The sequence below is a fragment of the Saccostrea echinata genome, unplaced genomic scaffold (assembly GCF_033153115.1).
Source record: "Saccostrea echinata isolate AGI-Se365-2 ecotype Australia unplaced genomic scaffold, CSIRO_AGI_Sech_v1 ptg000033l, whole genome shotgun sequence".
Lineage (NCBI taxonomy): Eukaryota > Metazoa > Mollusca > Bivalvia > Ostreida > Ostreidae > Saccostrea > Saccostrea echinata.
This window is the reverse complement of record NW_026889782.1, coordinates 2820121-2843560: the sequence shown is the minus strand read 5'-3', so window position 1 is coordinate 2843560 and position 23440 is coordinate 2820121. Positions and strand designations below refer to the sequence as shown.

At 31.7% G+C, this 23440-nt stretch overlaps 2 protein-coding genes across 2 annotated transcripts in view; one reads left to right on the top strand and one right to left on the bottom strand.

Moving 5' to 3' along the window:
• LOC133199268 (multiple epidermal growth factor-like domains protein 10) overlaps positions 1-16583 on the bottom strand; it is a 41861-nt gene extending 25278 nt beyond the window's left edge. The window contains exons 1-2 of the mRNA XM_061335102.1: positions 16529-16583; positions 14861-15088 (exon numbers count right to left, since the gene is read on the bottom strand). Coding sequence (XP_061191086.1) covers positions 14861-15088; positions 16529-16583 — 283 coding nt within the window. The remainder of the gene's footprint in view (positions 1-14860; positions 15089-16528) is intronic.
• Positions 16584-19911: 3328 nt separating this feature from the next.
• On the top strand, positions 19912-23222 carry LOC133199267 (uncharacterized). The gene is made up of 6 exons (XM_061335101.1): positions 19912-20302; positions 20579-20759; positions 20989-21089; positions 21314-21462; positions 22408-22582; positions 22855-23222. The coding sequence occupies exons 1-6, from the start codon at positions 19912-19914 to the stop codon at positions 23220-23222; spliced, it is 1365 nt and encodes a 454-aa protein (XP_061191085.1).
• The last annotated feature ends 218 nt before the right edge of the window (positions 23223-23440 follow it).

Here is a 23440-nt window from a genome sequence, read left to right as displayed (position 1 = left end):
CTTGCATTATTTCATTGTCATCTGAAGGTATAGACAACACAGTCTTCTCACTGCATGTGAGGGAGTCACCATAATTGTCTCCCTGTACATTATATCAAAATCAAACAAGTGGTTTTATGTTTATTTGTATGTTGTTTAATGTCCCTCAAGAGAATTTTTAACTCATATGGGAACGCCACCAATTGCCGGTGGAGATCTGCAAATGTTGTCCTATACTCGGCACTTACGGCCATTGAGCAGTGAGGGATCTTTTTCGTGTCAGCACCTACTGCGACACGGGACCTCGGTTTATACAGTCTAATCCGAAGGACCAGTCTCCAGTTCCCACAGTGGGATTCGAATCCAAGATATAAGGATCAACTCCTTACTTCGCGACTCTAGAGCAGACGCTCTAAGCACTGTGCCATGCGGGCGACAACAAGTGGTTTTAAAGAAAAAATCAAACATGTGAAAAGTTTACAGATGGAAGATTAGCTATACAGACAGACATACAGACAAACAAATAGATGTCTGACTGGATGATGAACAAGGGTGATCAGAAAAGTTTTCTTGAGCTTTCAGTTTAGGTAAGCTTTATAATGCTCACATACACAAATTGTCACATATACAGCGCTATGACAAAAGTATTCGCGATTTTTCAAAATGGCGGACGTAAACACGACGCGCTTCGTAAAAATAAATAATAAATTGTGAAACAATTAACAGACTTACCTTATTAATACTTGGTGAAATGGCCCTTAGACTTGATTACAGCTAATAGTCGACTGGGAATGGATTCGTACAGAGATTTGATATAGTTTTCATCGAAGGAATTCCAGATGTGTAAAATCGTATCGAACAATTCTTCAGGAGTCTTAATATTTGGAGCTCGATTTTGCAGATTTTTTTTTATTTTTAGCCATAAATTCTCTATAATATTAATGTCCGGTGATTGTAGGACTCTTTAGATGTTCTCCACACATACACTCTATGATTTTCTCCTAAAACCATCTGACTTTCATCGGAAAATATGATAGTGTTCCAATAATTATTTATTGTGAGTTTTCTTTTCTCTAAACACCAGGCAACACGCCTTTTTCTGTTGATCTCGGAAACGACCATTTTTTTTCTAACAATTCGTCGCTTAAATTCGTGATCACGCAAAAATCTTTGGACTGTCCGTGGGTGAACAGAGTCATTAGCATCCCTGCTTTCATTAAATTCGTTAGTAATGTCCCTTAAAACTCGTCCTCTGTTAGTTTTAGTATGTCTTATTATCCAGTTTTGATCCCTTTTTGACAGCTTCCGAGGGTGTCCTTTTCTTTTCAAGGTTCTGACTTCACCAGTCAACAAATATTTTTTCCAAATAGATCTGATGGTTGATTCAGGTATTTGTAATAAATTCACTATTACCGATGTTTTTTGCCCCTCCAGTTTCATGTCCACAATTATTTTTTTTGACATCATTTGATATTTCTGTCGATTTTCTACCCATCGTAATCCCCGTTTGTTTACATGAAATTCCAGACAGCAGACGATAAAAAAAATTAGATATAACGTCACTTCCGATGTGAAGACAACTCTGTAAAAATTTGGGATGTCAACACGGCATTTAATTAGAGTTATTGCCCATTCCCCGAGCGAAGCGAACAGCGAGAACGACGCCATTGCGTAAAAATCGCGAATACTTTTGTCATAGCGCTGTACACAAACTTAAATAAAGAAATTAATACTGCAATGCTTTCCACTTAGTTTTATAATTGATTTATCAAAATTAACCTGTTCCTAAAAAAAATGGCTACAGAACATAAATTATACAAAAAAAAGGAAGAAAAAATAATTATCTCAGAAATTCAAACACTGATGAATTGTTATGAACAACTTTAAGACAAAATAAAACCATTGTTACAGTAATTTTTTTTTTTACCTTGGAGGCTAATAGCTCTGTCTGTTGATTCCACAAAAACATTTCCCATAAGTAATGGTTACAGTGTTAACATTTTCTCAAAAACTTCTCTCCTAATCACTGTAAAATCCTTATTGAATCCCACAAAAAATCTAAAAATGAAATAAAATGTAAGGAGTTTCCCAATTTTATGGTATGCATACATTTCAATTCCTAATTTCCTTTCAAAGATTATGTAAATTAGCATATTCAGCCCAGGTTACCAATTTCTTACATAATATGTACATTGTACTGATGTACTCCTGCAACATCAGGATCTATCTGATTTTACAGCACACTGTACTTAATTAAACTACTCCCATCCCATATCCTATCAATTAATTCTAATAAAAATTTATATTATTAGCAATTTAGCTAGAACTTATTTGAAAACAATTTGAAAAATATCTTTTATTACAAATAAATATGTAAAGTGCTCTTACTAGCAGTTTTGTCTTTTGGAATTTAGTTACACAATTGTAAGAACATGTAGATACATTTTTTTTCTCCAAAGTCATGAACACGCAACTAAATTGATATTCCAGAGTATATGATTGTATTCATGGTAAAATAAGTGAGTTTAGCCGCATAAAGATTGATTTTTCACTCAAAGTTTTTAATAATGTCCTCAAAGATTGAAAAAAAGCATTGGTATATATGACTTAGACTTCAGAGGATCAACCAATTTTCTAACATAGATATTTTAAATATATAGTAATATTTGATGTTTGCATTGTTACTTCCAACCAATACAAGTAGATAAAATTTTCAGGCATTGCCTTTTGGGTTTGTTACATGTAGTAGGGTTCCTCATACTATAAGCATTGATCCCCATATCTCATTATCTTGACAGCAAAAAATTAGAACTTGCTATATCGTGCGATATATATATGCTATATCAGTATATGTTTCTAAACCCACTTTTAACCATGTCTAAGAGAAGATAACACTTTTTTTTCGGTCAGTGATGACATGCTGATGACTACGATAAAGTTACTTATGAACTGAAACTTGTAAGTTACAGAAAATTTAAGACACGACAGTATTTCAAATAAGTACAATCACCAGCTAGTGTACACATTGAGGAAATTCGAACGAAAGAACATTACATGATCTTATTGAGGAAATTCGAACGAAATAATGATAATACATTCCTTTGAGTATAATTGTTCGTTGATTGTTTACATTGTTAACTAGTATAATGTACTACAGAATACCCCAGTCAGCTGCTAGCTCTGCAAACAGTGACAAGTTCATAACAGTTGAAGACATGGTGGCTGTCTAATCATGATCTACATAATTTTAAACTTGTTTTTTTTAAAAAAAGATATGAAATAGGCCTATAATTTTATGCATTTCCATACTTCTAATAAAATAGATAACAAATGAAATCATTCTAGATCTACTTACAAAAAAATAGGACAGGTCTTTGTCATAATTTGTTTACAAATATTCCTGTCGCCGGTTTTGGTATTGGGTAATTCTAGGAACATATGCATCCTAGAGAATACAATGTATGATAAAATATTGCTGGTTCTTTTTTTTTTATTGGCTAATCCTTTTTTAAATTGAAATAAAGCACACTCCAGAAGATAATAAAGAAATGAATTAAATTATGTGGCCTTATTTCTTATTTTTTAATTTTTTTTCTGTAAATTAGGGAAATACTGTCATGGGTAATAATGGTAATATGATTGCGTTTATGTGCGATACCAAATATTATAACATGTTCATCTAAATATGAAAATAGGACATGAGAACATGATAAGAAGGAGGAGAAGTGTGTGTGTGTGGGGGGGGGGGGTTAGTCACTCTGTATCTCTTAAATAAACGATGCTACGTCACTGACAAGTCAAGTAAATTTTATTTGTAGTCAGCGTATACTGTACAAAACAACAGATAAAAGTGCTGTCAGTGGCCTCAATAAAACCCCTTTTTCTTCTTTTTTTACGACATTGTGATTAAGGGGAAAAATATATAATTATATATTTATTGTTTGAGAATTGCTATCAGTTATGAATGCTTGAATTTAATTTTAAAAAAGAAACAATTATAACTTGATCCGAAGGTTGAGTATTTGCATGGAAATTGCCTTCCATTTCATGAATTTCTATTGTAGATTCAGTTGTTAAATCGACTTGCCCCTTTGTGTTTGTTTTGTAAGTTTTATGCAAATTGAGACAGTTTTGATACCAGGGAGAAACAAAAGACTCTTGTATCTAGGTACATGTACAGTACCAACCAGACCCAACCTGACACCTAAGCAGTCCCAGAAAGCAGTCCCCGGGACTGCTTTGGGACCGCTGTGGGACTGCTGTGGGACTGCTCTGGGACTGCTGTGTGACTGCTCTGGGACTGCTCTAGAAAGCAGACCCAGCAGTCCCAGCAGTCCCTGGGACTGCTTTCTGGGACTGCTTTGTTCACTCATGCATGAAAAAGGTTCTGGGTGACATGATAGCTGCGCCCCTTGTGTATTCTGAATTTGCAGGCTCCCTGTTGTTGTTTTGTTTACTTTCAGCAGAGAGGTGTTTAAGATAAAGAATAAAAAAAAAACAAGGATTTTTTACAACATTTTAATAAGTAGAGATAGATATGCATGTAATTACTAAATGTCTTCAGGAGCTGTAAATTTACACAATTGTAGTCTAGAATTAATTTTAAAAAATGAAAGTAGTTAAAAGGGAAGTCAGGAGATGACTTTTATCCTTTAAATTAAACTTTAATACAGGTGTTTGAAAAAAAAAATATATCTAGGCCTATTTAATTAATTAATGCTAATTAAAACTTTAATACAGGTGTTTGAAAAAAAAAAAAATCGAGGTCTATTTAATTAATTAATGCTGTCAAGTTACGGAATGTACTCAAAGTTTGCATTAGCACTATTTCAAAACAAACAAAAAAACAAACAAACTTGTCATTACAATAAGACATTCAGAGGGACGTACTGTACTGGATTTTTTTTAAATTGAAAAAGCTAAAACCATATGCATGCTAAAAAAGAGCATTCCATGCTATTTTTTATTGCCCTCAAATAAAACCTAATAATTTATTAAATGACCATGAAATAAAGTTATTCTACCATTCTTCAGTTATTTAAAAAATTATATTTGTGAACAATTATTGGGGGATTTATTTATGAATTTGTTTTTGATTTACAAACAAGTATTTAAAAGAGTAAATTTATAAACATTTTAAAATATTGGGAATTGTGATTTATTTCTTATTTGTTTTGTTTGTGTTTTCCTGGCCGATTAATAAAAAGCAATACAAATGTATAAAATGGTGTCAACACCTGAAGTTTCAATCGCCTTCGGGCATGATTAGCAGAAAGTCAATGCATGTTATTTGGGTATCAGTGTTACACATCACTGAACATGCTGGTCAACAATGACACTAATTTCAATCTATGTACTGCAAAAAATCTTCGTTTCAATAAATGTGTATAAATTCATTTCGTGATGAATTAATTTTGAACAAAATCTGAGGGTTCCATTCACGTGATTTACAGATGTACACTCAAACGTTTATATAATAAAAGTATTATTGTTTTCTGTTACATAGATAATTTAACGATAATTAAATTGGCAAGTCAGTGAAAATAATCATGACTGAAATATAATATACAAAGAATTTTTCAAAAGCTCCAGTACTTAAGAAAACTGCATTCAGAGTATAGTATGGAAATCGGCCTTGCTCTATAATTATAAGGCCCATTTAAAGCTAGTTTTGATAGAAAATAAATAACTCAAGCTTAATTATCTATAAAAAAAAAATTAAAAAAATAAATAAATATGGAAACCAATATCAATCACAGTAATTTAGAAATTGATTTATTTTGGTGAAAAATAAATATACCACAAAACTGTGTTTAAATATTCATGTTATTTATAGGTGTGAACGTCTTCTTTGTTCAATATTTATTATTTGTTTCTATACGCGTAATGTGATTTTCTTAACAGTTAAAAAATGACTGTCGCATGAGAATTGATACTGCTCAGAAAGAAATGGATCATCAATTTCAACTGCCTTTTATAGTTACATTGTTTATTGGTAATGTCATTTCTGAGTAAGCTCCGCCCATTAAATTAATTAACCCCGCCCACTGGGACTGCTGGGACTGCTTTCTGGGACTGCTGGGACTGCTTTCTGGGACCGCTGGGACTGCTGGGACTGCTCTGGGACCGCTGTGGGACTGCTCTGGGACTGCTTTAGCAGTCCCAGAGCAGTCCCAGAAAGCAGTCCCCGGGACTGCTCTGGGACTGCTTTGTGTCAGGTCGGGTCTGGTTGGTACTGTATATACATATCATACCCCATCTCGATCTGTGGGTGTAGATTGGTTTCTCGAAAGTTAGCAAAGGGGGGGGGGGGTAGGTTTAACACCAGATTTAAGTTGCCTTATTATTATTCAAACGTAATGCAAGATTATGAAAACGAGATAACACGAAAAAGTTGGTAAATTTTCTGTGAAATCAAACTCAGATGAAAAATAACACAGTAAGTTCACGTTAAGCTTAACTGAGAACACCCCCGGTCCAAAATATGGTCTCGTCCAAACCTAAAGCGTTTAGAAGTCAACATGGTCAATATCCCGAAGTACGTTTACGAAGATGCCCTGTTAAAAGCTGTTATTTACCTTTAAAAAAAATAATAATAGCTTTAATTTTGCGCTTTCAAAATATCTCATGTGCGATCTAATCTTGCTACTACTGAGGACACTATATACATAATACGATCCTCTTTACAGAGTTATGTCCCTTTCGAGGATCTAAGATAAAGATTTAACATACATACATGTATGTTCTAATTGTTTACCTAAAATTGTTTTTTTTCATTTTAACAATAATAGCCATTGTATTTTTTATTTTAACATAGTTTGGACGAGAAACATTTTCTTTGAAAGATTAATAAAAAAGGACAATTCATATTTCCTTCATTTAAATTGTCTAAAGTAGTCAAAGCTATCTTCGGAGAACTGTTGGTATATAAAGAAAGTAATAAAATGTGTTAAATGTATAAGTAAGGATCAGTTTTAATGTTGTACATTTAGTTTACTTTTCTTGTATTACAATTAAATCTTGCAACCCATAAACCCTCTCTAAACACGTTTCTAAAAAGAACTTGAGTATGTTAAGACGTGAATATAAGTGACTTCAATATTTGTGATAATGAAATTTCAAGTTTCAAGCTATGAAGTGTACACAGAAAACAACAATCGGGTGCTATACAAACAAACTAATGCTGTGTATTGAAAGTACACAGACCACATTTGTAGTTCAGTCGTGATGGACATATCTGTCGCTGAGGCCACTGTACTTACGATTGAAGTCTCTTCCAAATGTTTTTTTCTCCTATTAAATCTTACGAATTGTGCAAACTCAGCTATGTTAATCAACACCAAATACAAATGAAGAACGGAAGGAAATATTTCTTATACATTTTTTCGTTTTTCGGTAAAAAAGAAAAAAAAAACACGAAAAAATGCTACCCCCACATTTAAACGTCTCTTTCACGCTACGAATATTATGTAACAAAATTATAAAAGTAATATGCTTGCATAAAACCTTCATCAGTCGATCCCAACTCCTTACATGTACCCCCTACCCCCATCCTAAAAGATAACTGAAATTGCTTCCTAAGGCCTGAATTTTGTGCTTTTTCTTTCATTTATCCCAAGCTTTCCTCGAGTGTTGATATAAAATTAACAGAAAATTAAAAGACCTGTATGTTATCTTTCTAGTACCATAAAAAATTATGACATGCAATGTACATGATTATCATAATTTATTTGCAGGAGTGTTGAAACTTGAAAAACAGTCTCAATATATTAAAACCACTTCTATTAGACACAGATGTCATGAAACTTCAAAGAGATTATCTGCAGATTTATTTTCAAGAGATCTAAAGAAATTTCTTGATTCTGAAAAAAATCGTCTTCATAATTGTTTACAACGTTGTAAAGAAACGATCAGATTGAAATCGTTGAATGGATCCCGATTTCACACCTTTGAAAATATATTGGAAAATTTAGCCCGAAGGAATGTTGTCACACCTTTCAGAATTTCAGTCTGAACGATGATATACACATATATTCAACAATTCATCTCCACACCTACTGATCATGACACGCGCCATTTCCTGTTTATTATCCATTTGTGTACACCTTGTTTTGGAGTAGCTACTCTTAAAAATTATTTTAAAAAGTTTTCCAAGTAAAAAGCATATTTCAAAGTGTCGATTGATGAACATACAAAAAATATGTAGTTTTAACCGCATAACAACTTAGATGATAAGTCCTAACAATTACTACAATTACCCTTGTTTAGCTGTTAACGAGGTTCGCTCCTGAGCTTTTGAGCAGATTTATATCTTAACCTATATTTCAAAAATTCTGCATAAAGTTTTAATTCTTACAATAAATTTGGATTCTACTATGCCAATTAAACTATATTCAGTTAAAACTCCATGTTTAAATTCCATTCCAAAAGCATTAAGTGAGGAACTATATTTTGTGGCGGAATGTTTTTTAGAAGAAAATTATCATATTTTCTCTTTCTAAGTATTCAAAGTATGTTAAGTTTGGATTACTATTTTTCCATGCAGCCTGCACACAGAGTTATTTTGTACAGTGAACTGTTTTATACTGGTCCTAAATTATATATCAAATAAACTGTCATGAATTCTATCATCATATTTCATAAATATAGTAAATATATTGTGAAAATCAAGAAAAAAAATATATATCCCTATTTTAATCTTAAAATTAGCACTATTTTAGTAATATCTAAAAATTAACATCACATACCCCCACTTTTTATTTTCTTTTCTGAATATATAAGATACTTTTAACCATTCTTCTTAAATTCAGTAAAATGTCATTACTTTCAAATTATTTTTTTGCTTGTTAGATTTTTAATGCCAGAAAAATGGAAATTTTTGAGTGCAAAAAGGTCAAATAATTGAACATGCGGAGTAATTTGAAAATTTTTTCATAGTCACAAATTTTAATGTGTCTATTCAAGCTGAATTAAGGCTGTGTTTGTTCCCATAATTTATTTGAATAAAAAATATTGGAGGAAAAACTTTAAAATTTGATTTATGTGTAAGACGTATTTGCAGTGCAAAAAGGTCAAACTAAATGCTCTGTGGCGCCAAAAGGAGCGCATTGACCCCTATTTTTTGTTTTGATTTTTAATTAAGCTATGTGTCTAAATTCTAAAAATATACTTGCTAAAAAATTCTCATTACTTTTGATGGCAGGATCCAACCTCCTTAATTAGGAGTTAGGTTACAAAATGTTGGGCTCCTAATTACAGTGTTATTACCAAATGAAAACAGTCATTGATATTTGTTCAAAAGAAAATTTCAAAATATAGGAATATAAGGCTTCATGGTTGCTCATTCGAATATAATATAGGACCTTTCCTTTTACATGTAATTAAGTACTGCCTTTTGGATGAGTGGTGTAGATTACAACCACTTATAGAGTTCAGACTCCATTCACTAGAAATTTTAATTTTTCATTTCAGAACTAATTGTTGGGGAAATTTAATGAGTAAAATGTATTAAATTAAATGAGGAATATCTAGCTAGGTTATATTTCATCTTTAATTGCAGGTAGATTTATACATCTGAGCTTTTTGATACAACCCTTGAAATATCTTAGTTAAGATTATAACAATCCTTTAAATTTAAAAATGACCAAAAATTTGGTGTTGTTTTACTTGCAAAACCATGTACTTTCTAAAGCTAAAATGATAAATTAATGTACCTAAAGGATTTAAATTTTCATAGGGAGAAGCCATCATCATGTTTATATACTCAGTCAATTGGCATGGGTGTTCTCTTAATTGACCATAACTTTTTTACTTAAGTAACTTTTGAATTAAATTTGGCAAATTTGGTGTTGTTTTTTGTTTTGTTTTGTTTTTTTTTTTTGCAATAGCATGCACTTTCTAAATCTAAAATAATAAATTGTAAAAAGACTTAAATTTTCATAAGGAGAATCCATCATCATTTTAAACTCAGTAAATTGATATTGGTGTGTTCTCTTAAATGACTATAAATTTGTTACTTTTCAATGAAATTTGGCAAATTTGGTTTTGTTTTTCTTGCAATAGCATGTACTTTCTAAATCTAAAATGATAAATTGTAAAAAGACTTAAAATCCATCATCATGTTATACTCAGTCAATCGTACTGAGTAGTTCCCTTAAATGACTTAACTTATTTTCTTTTGAATGAAATTTGGCAAATTTGGTGTTGTTTTTCTTGCAATAGCATATACTTTTTAAATCTAAAATAATAAATTGTAAAAGGGTTTAAATTTTCACAGGGAGAATCCATTATCATGTTATACTCACTTTAGTGTTCTCTTAAATGACCATAACTTTTTTACTTTTGAAATAAATTTGGCAAATTTGTTTTTTTTTACTTGCAATAGCATGTACTTTCTAAATCTGAAATGATAAATTGTAAAAGGATTTAAATTTTCATAGGGAGAATCCATCATCATGTTATACTCAGTCAATCGTACTGATGTGTTCTCTTACATGACCATAACTTCTTTACTTTTAAGTGAAATTTAGCAAATTTGGTATAGATTTTCTTGTGTTAGCATGTACTTTGTAAATCTAAACTGATATTTGAATTTGTAATATGTAATATAATATGTAAAATGTAATATAGTTTTGAAATGTTTAAGGAAACGAGAGACTTTTTTCTACTAAAGGCCAGCTGTCTTAAAAATTTAATAAATTTTTGAAAAAGGAGGAGCTTGTGAATGAAGTGTTCTTGAGCTGCATTTTAAATACACAGTCATAATAATTAATATTCAAAAATAAATATTAGGTTTAATATAGTTAGATACCGGTACCTGCATGCATTTTGTAGGTATTTATTAGACCCCTGAGGTCAATATAGGTTTCATCCTTGTCTGACAGTCTGCCTCTCCCTCCATCTGTTTGTCAGCTAGTCTTTCCCACTTTGTTTTACTTTTTTTAATATAGATAATGGAATACTCTCAGAAAGGCTTGTTTTAGGGATAATGTTTGCTTTATACAAGATATAAATGTCCATCTTCATTAAACTGAAAAAAAAAAACATTGCTCATGCATATAAACCTAATGAATTCCCCAAAAAGTTCCTGTCTCATCATACTTTCCACTGCATGATCCCACACTGGTGTTGATATATTGCCTGGTCCTTTAAGGTGTTCAAAAGTATCATGGGAGATATTTATCAATTTTGAATTATTTTAAACTAGTTAAATATTTATAAATGCAAGATAATTAAAGTGAATCGAATCAAATTCATATATGTCTTATAGTATATTAGAAGCTGCATGGCCAATTTGCATCTTAAACGTTTTTGAAAAGTTATCTTCACTTGTTAAAAAGAAGAAAATTTTAATTTTACTTCTGGAAAAACTGTGGTCCTGGAAGATGATTCATTTTATTTCACGTTTTAATAAAGAGAGAGTTTATGCATATTTTACCAAGAGATGTTTATGAAATACAAAGTCCTTTTTTCTGAAGGATAATGATGAGAAAAAAAACAGCATAACTGTCCTTATTTCTTCATCTTAATATAACATATGCTGATAAAGATTTCATTGTAAAATTCAAAGTGTAATCAATTTGTAAATTCCTTTGGTTGAGTACTTTTCTTCGATAACACCTTCAAAATGCTACCATGATGATATAATTTAGGAACATTCATTTACAAAGTACAAAATATAATCGTTATACACTGAATACTCTATTTAACTGGTGTCACCACATTGTCACTGCAAGCAAGACCCCCCCCCCCCCTCCTTCGAAAAAAAGACGCGCGCACACACACATCTCATGCTATGACACCTAATGATAATTGTAAGAGGAGTATGCTTTTTGAGGCAAAACCACTCCAATATATCCTTTCTTCAACCAGGGTTATACTAACCTGCAATAAAAGGGGACGAAACTTCTGGAGTCAATCCACACAGTCGGGACGAATCCACCCATTACCGATTAAGGTCTCCATTACGCTTTATATTCGTAGTGAAAAATATACATTCTGCAAATGCATTGTTGCAACAGAGATGCAGGAACTCGGAAAGAAGAGTTGAAGGCTGATCTTTGCTTGAAAGGATTAATTCACGTACAATTAAATCAATTTAGTCTCGTTTATAATCATTTTATTGAGATATTGGTTTATATGCTTGAATTAGTCCGTAATCACCTCAACGCAAATCTAAGCGCGTGAGTAATGGTAAAGCAATTAATGAACAGGTACTGAGGTAGAGATAGCAACACAGGTGTAAATAAAAAAAATACATTTTGTTTTTCAGTATGATCGTGTGTTGGACAGAAACAAGTGTTAAGAATGCTATGACAAATATAAGTCAGACAGTAACACAATAAGTACATGAGTGTACTTAAATCATAAATTAGGCTTGTAGGCTTACATTTTGGTAACAACTAGGTCTATAAACAAGTCTTACAACTGTGAATTAGACAACTGTAATTTAAAGACATAATAAGAATTTAACAAAACATTGCCAAAAAAAAAAAAAAAAAAAGACAGCTTTACTTTGCCATTTTGACTATCCAATGCTAATTACTAATTAATTGAAGAAAATTTCTATGTTATATCTTAGATTAATTTCCATGGGATAAAAATATTCTATAAAGTATTAGATATGAGACGTTTATTCCTATATATGTGAAAAATGGAATATTTTCTCCTAATTCTTCATATTTGGGACAAAATATCCCATATCAGTTCAAAAATGGAACTAAAAATTCTGTGGGAGACAATATTTTATGTGATTTTAAATATCCTATAGGATTATGGTGGGATATCAAGTAGAATAAGAAATCCCACCAAAATCCTATGGGATTTTTGTTTTTCAGGTGTTATATCTCCCACAATATACAAAACACAGGTGTCATAATTGGTAAATATAATGAGAGTACAAAATCCCACCATACAATATTAAAAGTTATATAATATCTTTAAAAAAGTGGTTGGCGAAAGTCCGGACAAATGTCGTGTCCGGAGATAAATGTCGCACTGTTTTTAATCCTTCTATAAACACTGTAGTTATTACAAACAATCATGTTGTTTTAACAAATTGTTCTGGACAGTTTTGTGCTCCTGTTTTGAGAGATAATTACCTTGAGCAGAACTGAAAGAATTCTTCTTAGATTTGATATTTACACCATACTCTACATTAAGAATTTTATTAGATCCTTCTTTAGTTACATAAAAAACCAAATTGGGATCTTTGTATTCATTTCATGGACCTTTATAGACTACCTCTGACTCAAGCATGAAGCAAATGATATTCATGACTGGTATATGGGTTTACTGTGTTATGATTGTATAAAATGAATTACTTGGAAACCAGAAATTTTTAAATCAGGGAAGTGATAACCAGGTATATATCTTAGCCAATAAGGTGGACTACGTGTCAATATGAATGAAATATGTAGCTATTTCTTATTTCCCGGTATTTCCCGAGAAATACCAGTAATTCCCGGTAATTACCAGTATTTCCCACTGTCTTGGGAAATATGAGTATTTCCCAGTTTTTTACCAACCCTGCATGTAATATCCTTTTTATTTTTTTTTCTTGTCTACGCCATAAAATCATAAAATCAGAAAACATTAAAAAAAAATTTAAACAGTTTAATGCTCTCTCTCTCGTCACTTTGTGAAGGGATATATTTCCGGTTTGTTGTTTTTTTTAAAACTCATTACGAGCAGTACAATTCTTCTTTCAAAAAAATACACATAATTTAAAAGCTTTGAGGTTAATCTTGTTTATAATGGACCCTTGTAATGAAGCATTTTAAATCCCCCCCCCTTTTACTGATAATTCCTGATCTCCCTTGATTTTATCTTAAAATGTACAGATTTGTATATTATGGGCATATGTTATTCAATGAACAAAGAAAATATTTCACTAATAATAATAATAATAATGTACTCGAATAAGAACAACCGTTATTGCTAAACAGCGCGAATAAAAATGTCTTTGAAAACTTTTTTGGAATCGATTTTCATAATAATGTCAGTTGTTTATAAAAACATATTTCGTCAAAAACTTTGCAAATAATTCATTAAATGATATAATTATTTTAAGTCTTAATTACCGTACACATTTGGCTATATATATGACCGCTGATAAATCGGTTGTATTTTATATTGATATTTTGGACAGATTTGTCATAGGCCCCCTTATAATTCTGTACAACATTTTACCAGAACAAATAAATTTTTTCAATACTTTAACGTATTAACATATGTTCAAATAATATTCTGGGATATGGCATCTATTTAGCCTGTAACCTTTTAGTTAAACATTTCATTCTAGCAAATCAAACAGCTCATTTCGTTTATGTCATTTTGCAGAGTATTAACCCCTGTCTTGTATATTTTAAACACGAATCTCGGTCATGTTCTAAGAAGTGCTTAATGTCCAAATCATATCTGTCATTTTTGGATTATACGACCTTGCTTTTTCCAATAATTTATTAAAACTTCTATTTTAATAAGTTAATAAAGATATTGAGTATCGAAACTCAAATTTCCCTTTTCATATTCAGAATCTCGTGAAAGACTTCTGATTGATTAATTAGATATTCAATCTCCAAATTCGAATTTCGAACCTAACGCTTTGAATTTCGAATGTCAAATGAGCCTTCTGGGCAGGTAATTCTTTCTGAAATATTGCAGGTTTAACATTTGTTTTATTATACATATGATTGTAAACAAGTGATATATATATATATATATATATATATATATATATATATATATATATATATATATATATATATATATATATATATATATATATATATATATATATATATATATATTATTTGTGGGTTTTTTCTTATGGCAATATAATCAAAATATGGAATAAAAGTGTTCGTAACTAAATGCATACTAGGTGTATTATCGGTCCTGTAGAAGATTCGGATACGACTGATCCTGACCACACTCTGTAGATCTACTCTTAGTGTCGCTGTTCTTCCTGGAGCTGATATTGTACACTGGTTTCCTCCTGGTGAGCGGTCTGTAAACCGTCCGTCCACTGACTTATTCGCTCCCCAGTCGATCTCTTTCTTGGGCCAATTGTTCTGCTGCCAGGCAGGTTTTTTGAAAGCTAAATTGACTGGAATACGATACAAAAATGAAAGATTTAAAAAACTGATTCTTCGGACTTGAAAATACTTTAACCAATGCAATTTCCATCGAAAAATCATTGAATCGAGGTTTACAAAGAACCTAAAATAAAGTAACAATGAAACTGCGAAAAGCTCAGAATTGTAGATTATGCCCATTATGAAACTATTATGATTTAGACTGGAAAGAAACTTAGAGACCACGTGAGGCTGATAAAGTAAAACATTTTTTCTTATTTCCTAAATTTGATGTAATTTCTTGAAATCTGAGATACTTTTCATGTTTTGTATAAAACAAAGCGCAGAGTTGCTTATTTGAGATTTTGATACTCAATATATTTCTGATATCAGTGCAAGAAATATAATGTGATTAGCAGAAAGGCAGTTGCGGAGAACAAGGCGTGTATGGGTAGCGAAAGGACGACGACGAGTAGGACCCCATCCTTTAGTAGCATACTCTCCTGGACGCCTTGATTTAATGGTGTGAATATATTTCCCAATTTACAGTGTAAGCACTTAATGTTTTGTTGATGTGAATATAAGTGCTGAAAAATACATTGAAATCATTGAAAACTATATAGGGCCTGTTATAGCCAGGCATTTCCCGGGCAATCGGTATGTATTTAAGGAAGACAAGATTTTTCAACGATTTTATGATCAGAAAGGGTATTCAAACACTTGAATAGCAAGCCCAAATACTTGATCTTAATAATATTGAAAATTGTCGGGAAAGCACATGAGCTTACTGGAGTAATAAAAATGTTCACAATCTGAGGACCAACGATACCTCATGCCTGGGAATACATTCCACTTCCATTTATTCAGGGTTATACCAGACAATTTAACTGAGAATTTTATCAGTATTGAAGTCAAAATTCTGTCTCAAGAAATAATAAGGTTTGCACAAGTTTTAATTTAGACGTAACGATTGATAAAACTGAGGTGACCTCACTAGTATTTTGTTCAAATCGACGCCATTTTGATTATGACCCGAGACTGAAATATAAATAAATGAGAAATGGTGGTTGACATTTTTTTTTTATCTTCTTGTGGCTTCTGTGTATAAAATACATTAATTCTTATTTTAAAAGAAGGATAATTACAGTTTGTTTTAATTACAAAATTTTGCATCATTCTAAAACGTTCTTCAAGCAGTGGCAAAAGAGGGGTCTTAGCCTATTTTGTCTTTTGTGCGCTAAATATGTTAAATGATACAATTGATAAAACATTGTGACCATATCACCAAAAACGTTTTATAAGTTTTAAAGATATTTTCTTTATGAATATTTTTTTATTATTTCTACGAAGTTCTTTTATTTTTTAGACAATGTATAGAACGCATTTGTTTAAATATATCATAATTGAATGCAATATTCATATTTGTTATGACTGAATATATTTACATATCAAGGAAATATTCTAAATCTTACCGTAGGCCTTTGCATGTACTGCAAACAGAAGAAAGTGTACCGTGATAAGAATCATTGTTGTCTGTGCTTGCTCTGAAAAATTGGTTTTCTTTCTAAATTTTCATCATAGACACTCATTGAAAATATTGAAGTGCAAAATCAACTTTTTACGATAATCGTAAATACCGGTTATTCATTCTTTGATCCACATAATTCTTGATTACCACAAGTCAGAAACAAAATTGCAAAAAAAATAAATAAATAAATAAATAAAAAAAAATATAAAAAATGTCCTTTGTTATTTGAAACTTTAAAAAATCTTATCCTGAAACTTAGAGAGATCGAAGTACTTGTGCAGTGTTCATGTATTAATAAATCTTTAATATAATTTAATATGCTTTATTTCGTTCCATGTTTTGAAAATTATTTGTTATCGTCAGTTTTGTAATATTGTATTCATAATCTATTGAACATTGTTTCCAACGTTATTAGACATGATTATTAGCTTGATTATCATGATTAAAACTCTACATTGCCTAGATATCGAACATCGACAACATAATCCTCCAATGTGATCATGTTTTTCTTCACCCTTCAACTATAGTTTTGCTTGATATATCATTGCTGATGATGTACGTATTGTTAATAATGAGTACCTTAAATCACTTATACTAAAATGGCCAAAAAATCAGGGAATCCCGATCTTACAACTAGCGTCATAATGTCATAGATAATGATATTATGAATTGTGTGGAAAACTACGCCATGCAATGGGCGAAACATGAAAAGAAAGGCCTTAATTCATTCTCAAAATTGATTACAAGTATCAGATACATATTGAAATCTCGCATTTAGAGATTGTGCGGTTTCAATAATTCAGAAGAAAAAAAAGAGATAGATTACACCATCAATATGTACTGGACCCCGCTGACAAAGCAGGTAACAATATTGTCTTGGTTTGTAAGGCTCATTATTTTAATTGTATTTCAGAGGAGCTTGGATTAATTCTGCAAGCCCATCGTCATTCTTGCTTGATTAATTTGGTTATATATTCTAAGGGTTTTTTTTTTTTTTTATATAGCGAGGATTTGAAATAGTTAACTTAGAAAAATATATCATCTAATGAAAAATGTAAAGGAATTGATCTCATGAATATTTAAAATCAATAATGAAATATACCAAAAATGTTTGCTTATATTAAACAATATAAACATTATAAACCCTATTGGGCTAAACTGCGGCAAAAGTAAGAATATAATATGGTGCTTGTTAATATTAAAACATAAGAACAAATTTATCTTTTTATTTAAAGATAGAAATATTTTCCAAGGTTCGTTTACTAGCGCTATCTTTTATTTTATGCTCGAATTGATGAACATGTCTTGCGTTTTATGAAAGAAGATTACTTTCCCCGAAATGATTTCTAAATAGCCATCACTATTTTTGTGCGCCGAAGACATTAGTAACATGTATGTACATGTATGTACTCAAATAAATAAAAATGGACAACGATGATATATGACTCGTATAACTAAAAACATGATGTAAAATGGGATCTGTCATATCTTGAACATTATTGGATAGCAAACAATCTTTCGATTTCTTAACATTATATGGATGACTTTTTCCTCAACGTTGAGCACGAACCATCTCTCAAATCAAATTCCAATTACCATGCTGAAATACTTATTTTATTTTCATACATATTTTTTATTCACCTTCCTGTGGGTAGTTTAAAACTAGTTGATGAGAGTACATATTTTAGCCTGGACTTACAAATCTATGTTTCAGATTTTTTGGTCTCTTCTGTTATTCAGTTTACACTTATTTCAAATTTAATTTTTTCGTGCAATATCAAGCCATACTTTTAAAGTGCTTTTTGTAATGATATATATATTTTCTCATGAATAATGTTTACGATATTAATTCACATTAATGGGATAGAGGACCCCTTTGTTGTTGAGAATTTAACGGACTAAAAGAAATTAAATTTATTAAAAACAAATAAAAAATAAACAAAACAAAATCCCGCAGAATACGCATATACATACTGCACGGAACCATTTCCTCTTCAATAACATCAAAATATCCACAGTGGACAATTAAACTTGGTATCACACAGAGATCTTCAACTTATACGCGGTAATACAGCGTACCAGGAAGTGACATTTATTTAATAGGTCTCCCAAAAAGTGTTTCTTCATATTTCAGCCAGAGAGTTGGTATTTAAGCAACTAGGTCATTGTAAAGTCTAAATAATACTTAACTCGATAAATAAAGTAGTTGTATGGTAAAAGTAAGGAAGGTACTAGTAAAAACGGCTTAAGTTCCCCTCATGTGTCCTGGCCAAATGTTGTTAAGCTTCTTAGGTAGTTGTTATAACAACACTCGGGATAATGGTCAGGATGTAAAGGTTTTCTTAAATACATTAAGGAGGTTGGATCCTGCCATCAAAAGTAATGAGAATTTTTTATCAAGTATATTTTTAGAATTTATACACATAGCTTAATTAAAAATCAAAACTAAAAATGGGGGTCAATGCGCTTCTTTTGGCGCTACAGAGCATTTAGTTTGACCTTTTTGCACTGTAAATACGTCTTACACATAAATCAATTTTTACAGTTTTTCCTCCAACATTTTTTATTCAAATAAATTATGGGAACAAACACAGCCTTATTTCATCTTGAAGAGACACATCAAAATTAGTGACAACAAAAAACATTTCAAATTACTCCGCATGTTCAATTATTTGACCTTTTTGCACTCAAAAAATTTCATTTTTCTGGCATTAACGAGGGTCGCGGGTTTGCTGACGTCATTAAAACTGGGTACGCAATTCTTATGATCCGAGTGACTTTCTTGTGCACATTTGATTATGACTTCACATTTTAGAGGACAAAACCTTTGGTTTTTGTAGTTCTACAGTATGCATACTAAATTAAAATGTAAGAAATATATTCTGTAATGGAAAAAGTATTTTAATTTATAGCTATACAACTGTAGTTAATTAAAAAAATAAAATTGTATATTTGAATGGTTTAGACCGAAAGCACAGATAATAACTTACAAGAAGAAGAGCTAGTGTTTTGCAATTATTTATTCGTATTTTTTTTTTTTAATTTATCGATCTTTTCTCTTTTTTCTTCTTTTCTCTTTGTTTATTTTTGTTTGTTCATCTCGATAAGTGATCACAAGGTATTTATACAGCAATTTTAACAACTACAAACATAATTATCATGATAATAAAATTAGTAAACATCTTTATTTTATTGCTGAATATTTGTTTTAAGATACAAAATGAAAAAAAAAAATCGAACAAAATATATTTAAAAAGTTTGGCGCAAATTTTATTACGTCATTTTTAAAATATATCAACGTCACAAGTGAAAAACGACTCGGGTACCATGAAGCACAAAGGAAAATTTATTTCTGAACGAAAAAGAAATCGCTTCGAAAATCTAAAACGAAAAGAAAACACTTCCGTAAATGATGGTAAGAAAGAGCAAAGCGGTACAGATGAACAAGAAGACAAAAATAATTCCTGGGCTGAGGGGAGAAGAATAGTGGAGCTAAGCGTATTGGCTCAAGGTTTGAAAGAGTGCGTTTTCTGCAAAGACAACTTAAGATTAGATGCTTGTGTTGACGAGAGAAAGTATGGATTGGCATCTATTCTGTACATAAAGTGTGTTAAATGCAACAACTTGAATTCAGTGCCTACCGGCAAGAGACACACGACGAATTCGAATGGGAAAGTACCGCTAAGATGCTTTGATGTTAACAAAAAGCTTGCTGCAGGTATTTTTCCCCTTAACAAGAGTACTATAGTACTTAAATCCGTAAATACGTATTAATGCACATTAATAATACTATTTACAAAAGATATAAAACTTACTTTGAAATATGTATTTATGTACAAGAATTTAGAAAAATAAAAATATCAAGAATTGTCAATTATTAAATACCGGTAATAAAAAGAAAATATTCGGGTTTTTTTTTTGTTTTTTTTTTGGTTTTTTTGTTTTTTTTTGACAGCTGTTTACGGGGGATAAAAGATGTTTATATTGATTGTAGCAATATTGCATGCTGGTATAGGGGAACAGCAGGTTAATAATATTCTCGCTGAGCTAAACCTCCCTTCCATTCATCACAAAACTCTAAAAGAACGAGAAAGAGAAATAGGATGTGTTATGGAGGATGTTGCAGAGAATTCTTGTAATGCTGCAATACAGACTGAAATCCTATGCTCTAATAGGTATATTTACATAACATATTCCCAAATACATAAAAAAAATTATTTACCCCCCCCCCCTTTCCACACACTACTCCATAAAATGCATTAAATACTTGTAGTGGGGCCATCTTATAACAAAATTGATATAAGAAGGAGTTAAATGTCTAAAATTTATTTTCCAGTGGTGTTTTATTAGCTAATTATCATTTCTTGCATTTTCAAAATTAATCTTAAAAATATTCTTCATCAGCGGAGACGCACCGGATCTACGTTGCGACAAGGGCGCTGAAGTTTCATGCGATGGTGGCTGGCAAAAGAGAGGAACGGGACGCAATTATAATAGTTTATCTGGTAAATATGAAAGTGAAGCTAATACTAAATACCTGTATTTCAAAATCAAACTTCAGCAACACAACCCCCCCCCACCCTTATTTTCTAAATACATGTACTTGTATAAAATTTCTGGTCACCGTTAAGCATATCCTTGAGCAGTGGCTATTCCATCAATGAAACATACAGTGACAATCGTTCCAATTTCGTCTCATTACTAATTTTTTGTTATGCTTGTTTTGAAGGACATGTAACGGTAGTTGGAAAGAACACAAAAAATGCCTTTCTTTCGGTGTGGCGTGCAAGTCTTGCAGAAAATGCCAGTATCGAAAGAGATCAAGAGGCTTATGTAAATCTCACAGCTGTCGAAAAAACTGGAGCGGTTCAGCTAAAGGTATGGAACCTTTTCTTACCGTGAAATGCATAAAGTCGCTGAAAGAGAAAGGCTTGGATGTACGAAAACTAATTATGGATGACGACAGCACTACGTTTTTGAGAACTAAAAAGGCAGTTTCAAATATAACAAAATGTAGCGATAAAAACCATGTAGTTCGGAACTTGTCGAACGCATTATACAAGGTCAAAGAAACCCATGGAGGTCTCTCTGTCAAAACTATAAAATACTTCAAGAAATGTTTTACTTATGCTATTCAGTAAAACAAAGATGACATAGAGGTCACAAATATATTTTGCAGGTAAAGCTGTTTTAATATTTTAATAAAGTACATTATAATCATATACGGTAACAGGGGCGGATCAACATTTTTCCGTTTCATGGATGGGGGAGGGGGGGGGGTGACATTTTTAAACAGTCAAATTACAAAAGAGGCCAAGAGCAAATTCAGGAATTTCCCTTGAATGATACCAATTAACATTACAAACTCAAAAATTGTTAAATAAGTACCAAAAAAAAAACCCAAACCAAACAAACAAACCAAAAAAACAACAACAAACAAACAAAACAAAAAAAAAACAAACAAACAAAAAAACAAACAAAAACACTCGCACACAAATAAACAAACAAACTGTGTCCAAACACGAAAAAAAAGCATTCCTTTGGAATGTTCAAAAACAGTCTTTTGAAGTAATCCGGTTATTACAAACGTTTTATCGGGTGTGGAAGGGGAGGGGGGGGGGCGTGGATCCCTGCCAAAGAGTACTCAGCATCTATGTATACTCGTACGTAAAAATATTCATGACAAAATATACTTTAAGTGCAAAATTTCCACCCTAATTTTTTTTTCAATTAAAAATAGATAATCCGTATTACAATGATAAGATAGCTAATGAATATCTTAAGTAGGGGTAAGATTTTGCATTAATTTGTTTTCTTCAAAAGGTTAACTCGGCATGCAACCTGTCTCCTGGAAAACAAACAGAAAAACGACAGAGCTTGCTCGATAAAAAAAGGTCAAAGAATCAACTTTTCCAGAGTACCTACAAAGCCAAAGTAGATCGTTTAAAACTGAGGGAACAGACACAGACATCGGAGGCAACAATGGAACTCTGCGAAGGTACAACGTACGCAACAGATATAGACTTTTCAGCGTCGAATGATGAATTAGATGATCTTATTGTAGAAATCCCCATATCTGAAAGACAGCCATCAAATGTTCTACTACAATCTTCTGAAAACTCTAATATCATTGTTGCTGATTTAGAAACCACTGGACTATATCATGTTACAAAAATATTAAGGAAGGCAATTATTTTTTATGTGCGTGTGAATTTTAGTGTACAGTGTATTTTACAAGCTTGAAAGACTATATTGTATTTTTCCTTTCAGCGTCAGATAGTTTAATAATTCAGATAGTCGCAAGAAATTGTGGTACGGAGGACACCTTTTCCAGTTACATAAGACCTCCAAATGGATACATTCCTACAGCTGTTTCGAGACTGACGGGTATCGAAATGCATGGCTTCACCATGTATTCCGACATGGTTCCGGTCAGATCCACAGCGGAAAAGGAGGCACTGTTGAAGTTTGCAGAATGGATGGATAAGTATAGCTCAGTTCTCATCGTGGCTCACAATGCGTCTTTTGATGCGCGGATCTTAGTATCTGCATTCTACAGACATGGAATTGCCAATCATCTTAAAACTATTGTTGGTTTTTCCGACTCTATAAAAGTCTTCCAAAAAAGCATTCCCTAACCAATCATCTTATACGCTGCAGCATTTGGTACAACAATTTGGTACAGACCTGCTACCGGTCCAAGCCCACAATGCTGTTAACGATGTAATGGTTCTTCGCCATATGTTGCTGAAAATACCCAGCGCTACAGATTCTCTTCGCCAGTCTGCATTTTCCGTCGAACATGTCGCACTTCATATTAAAAAGGCGCAAAACAAACAAAAAAATATAGACAGTT

Coding starts and splice junctions, on each gene's coding strand:
- LOC133199267 (XM_061335101.1), top strand. CDS start 19,912: ATGAAGCACAAAGGAAAATTTATTTCTGAACGAAAAAGAAATCGCTTC. Junction 21,090..21,313: donor CAATTATAATAGTTTATCTG/GTAAATATGAAA, acceptor CTTGTTTTGAAG/GACATGTAACGGTAGTTGGA. Junction 21,463..22,407: donor CTGGAGCGGTTCAGCTAAAG/GTATGGAACCTT, acceptor TTTCTTCAAAAG/GTTAACTCGGCATGCAACCT.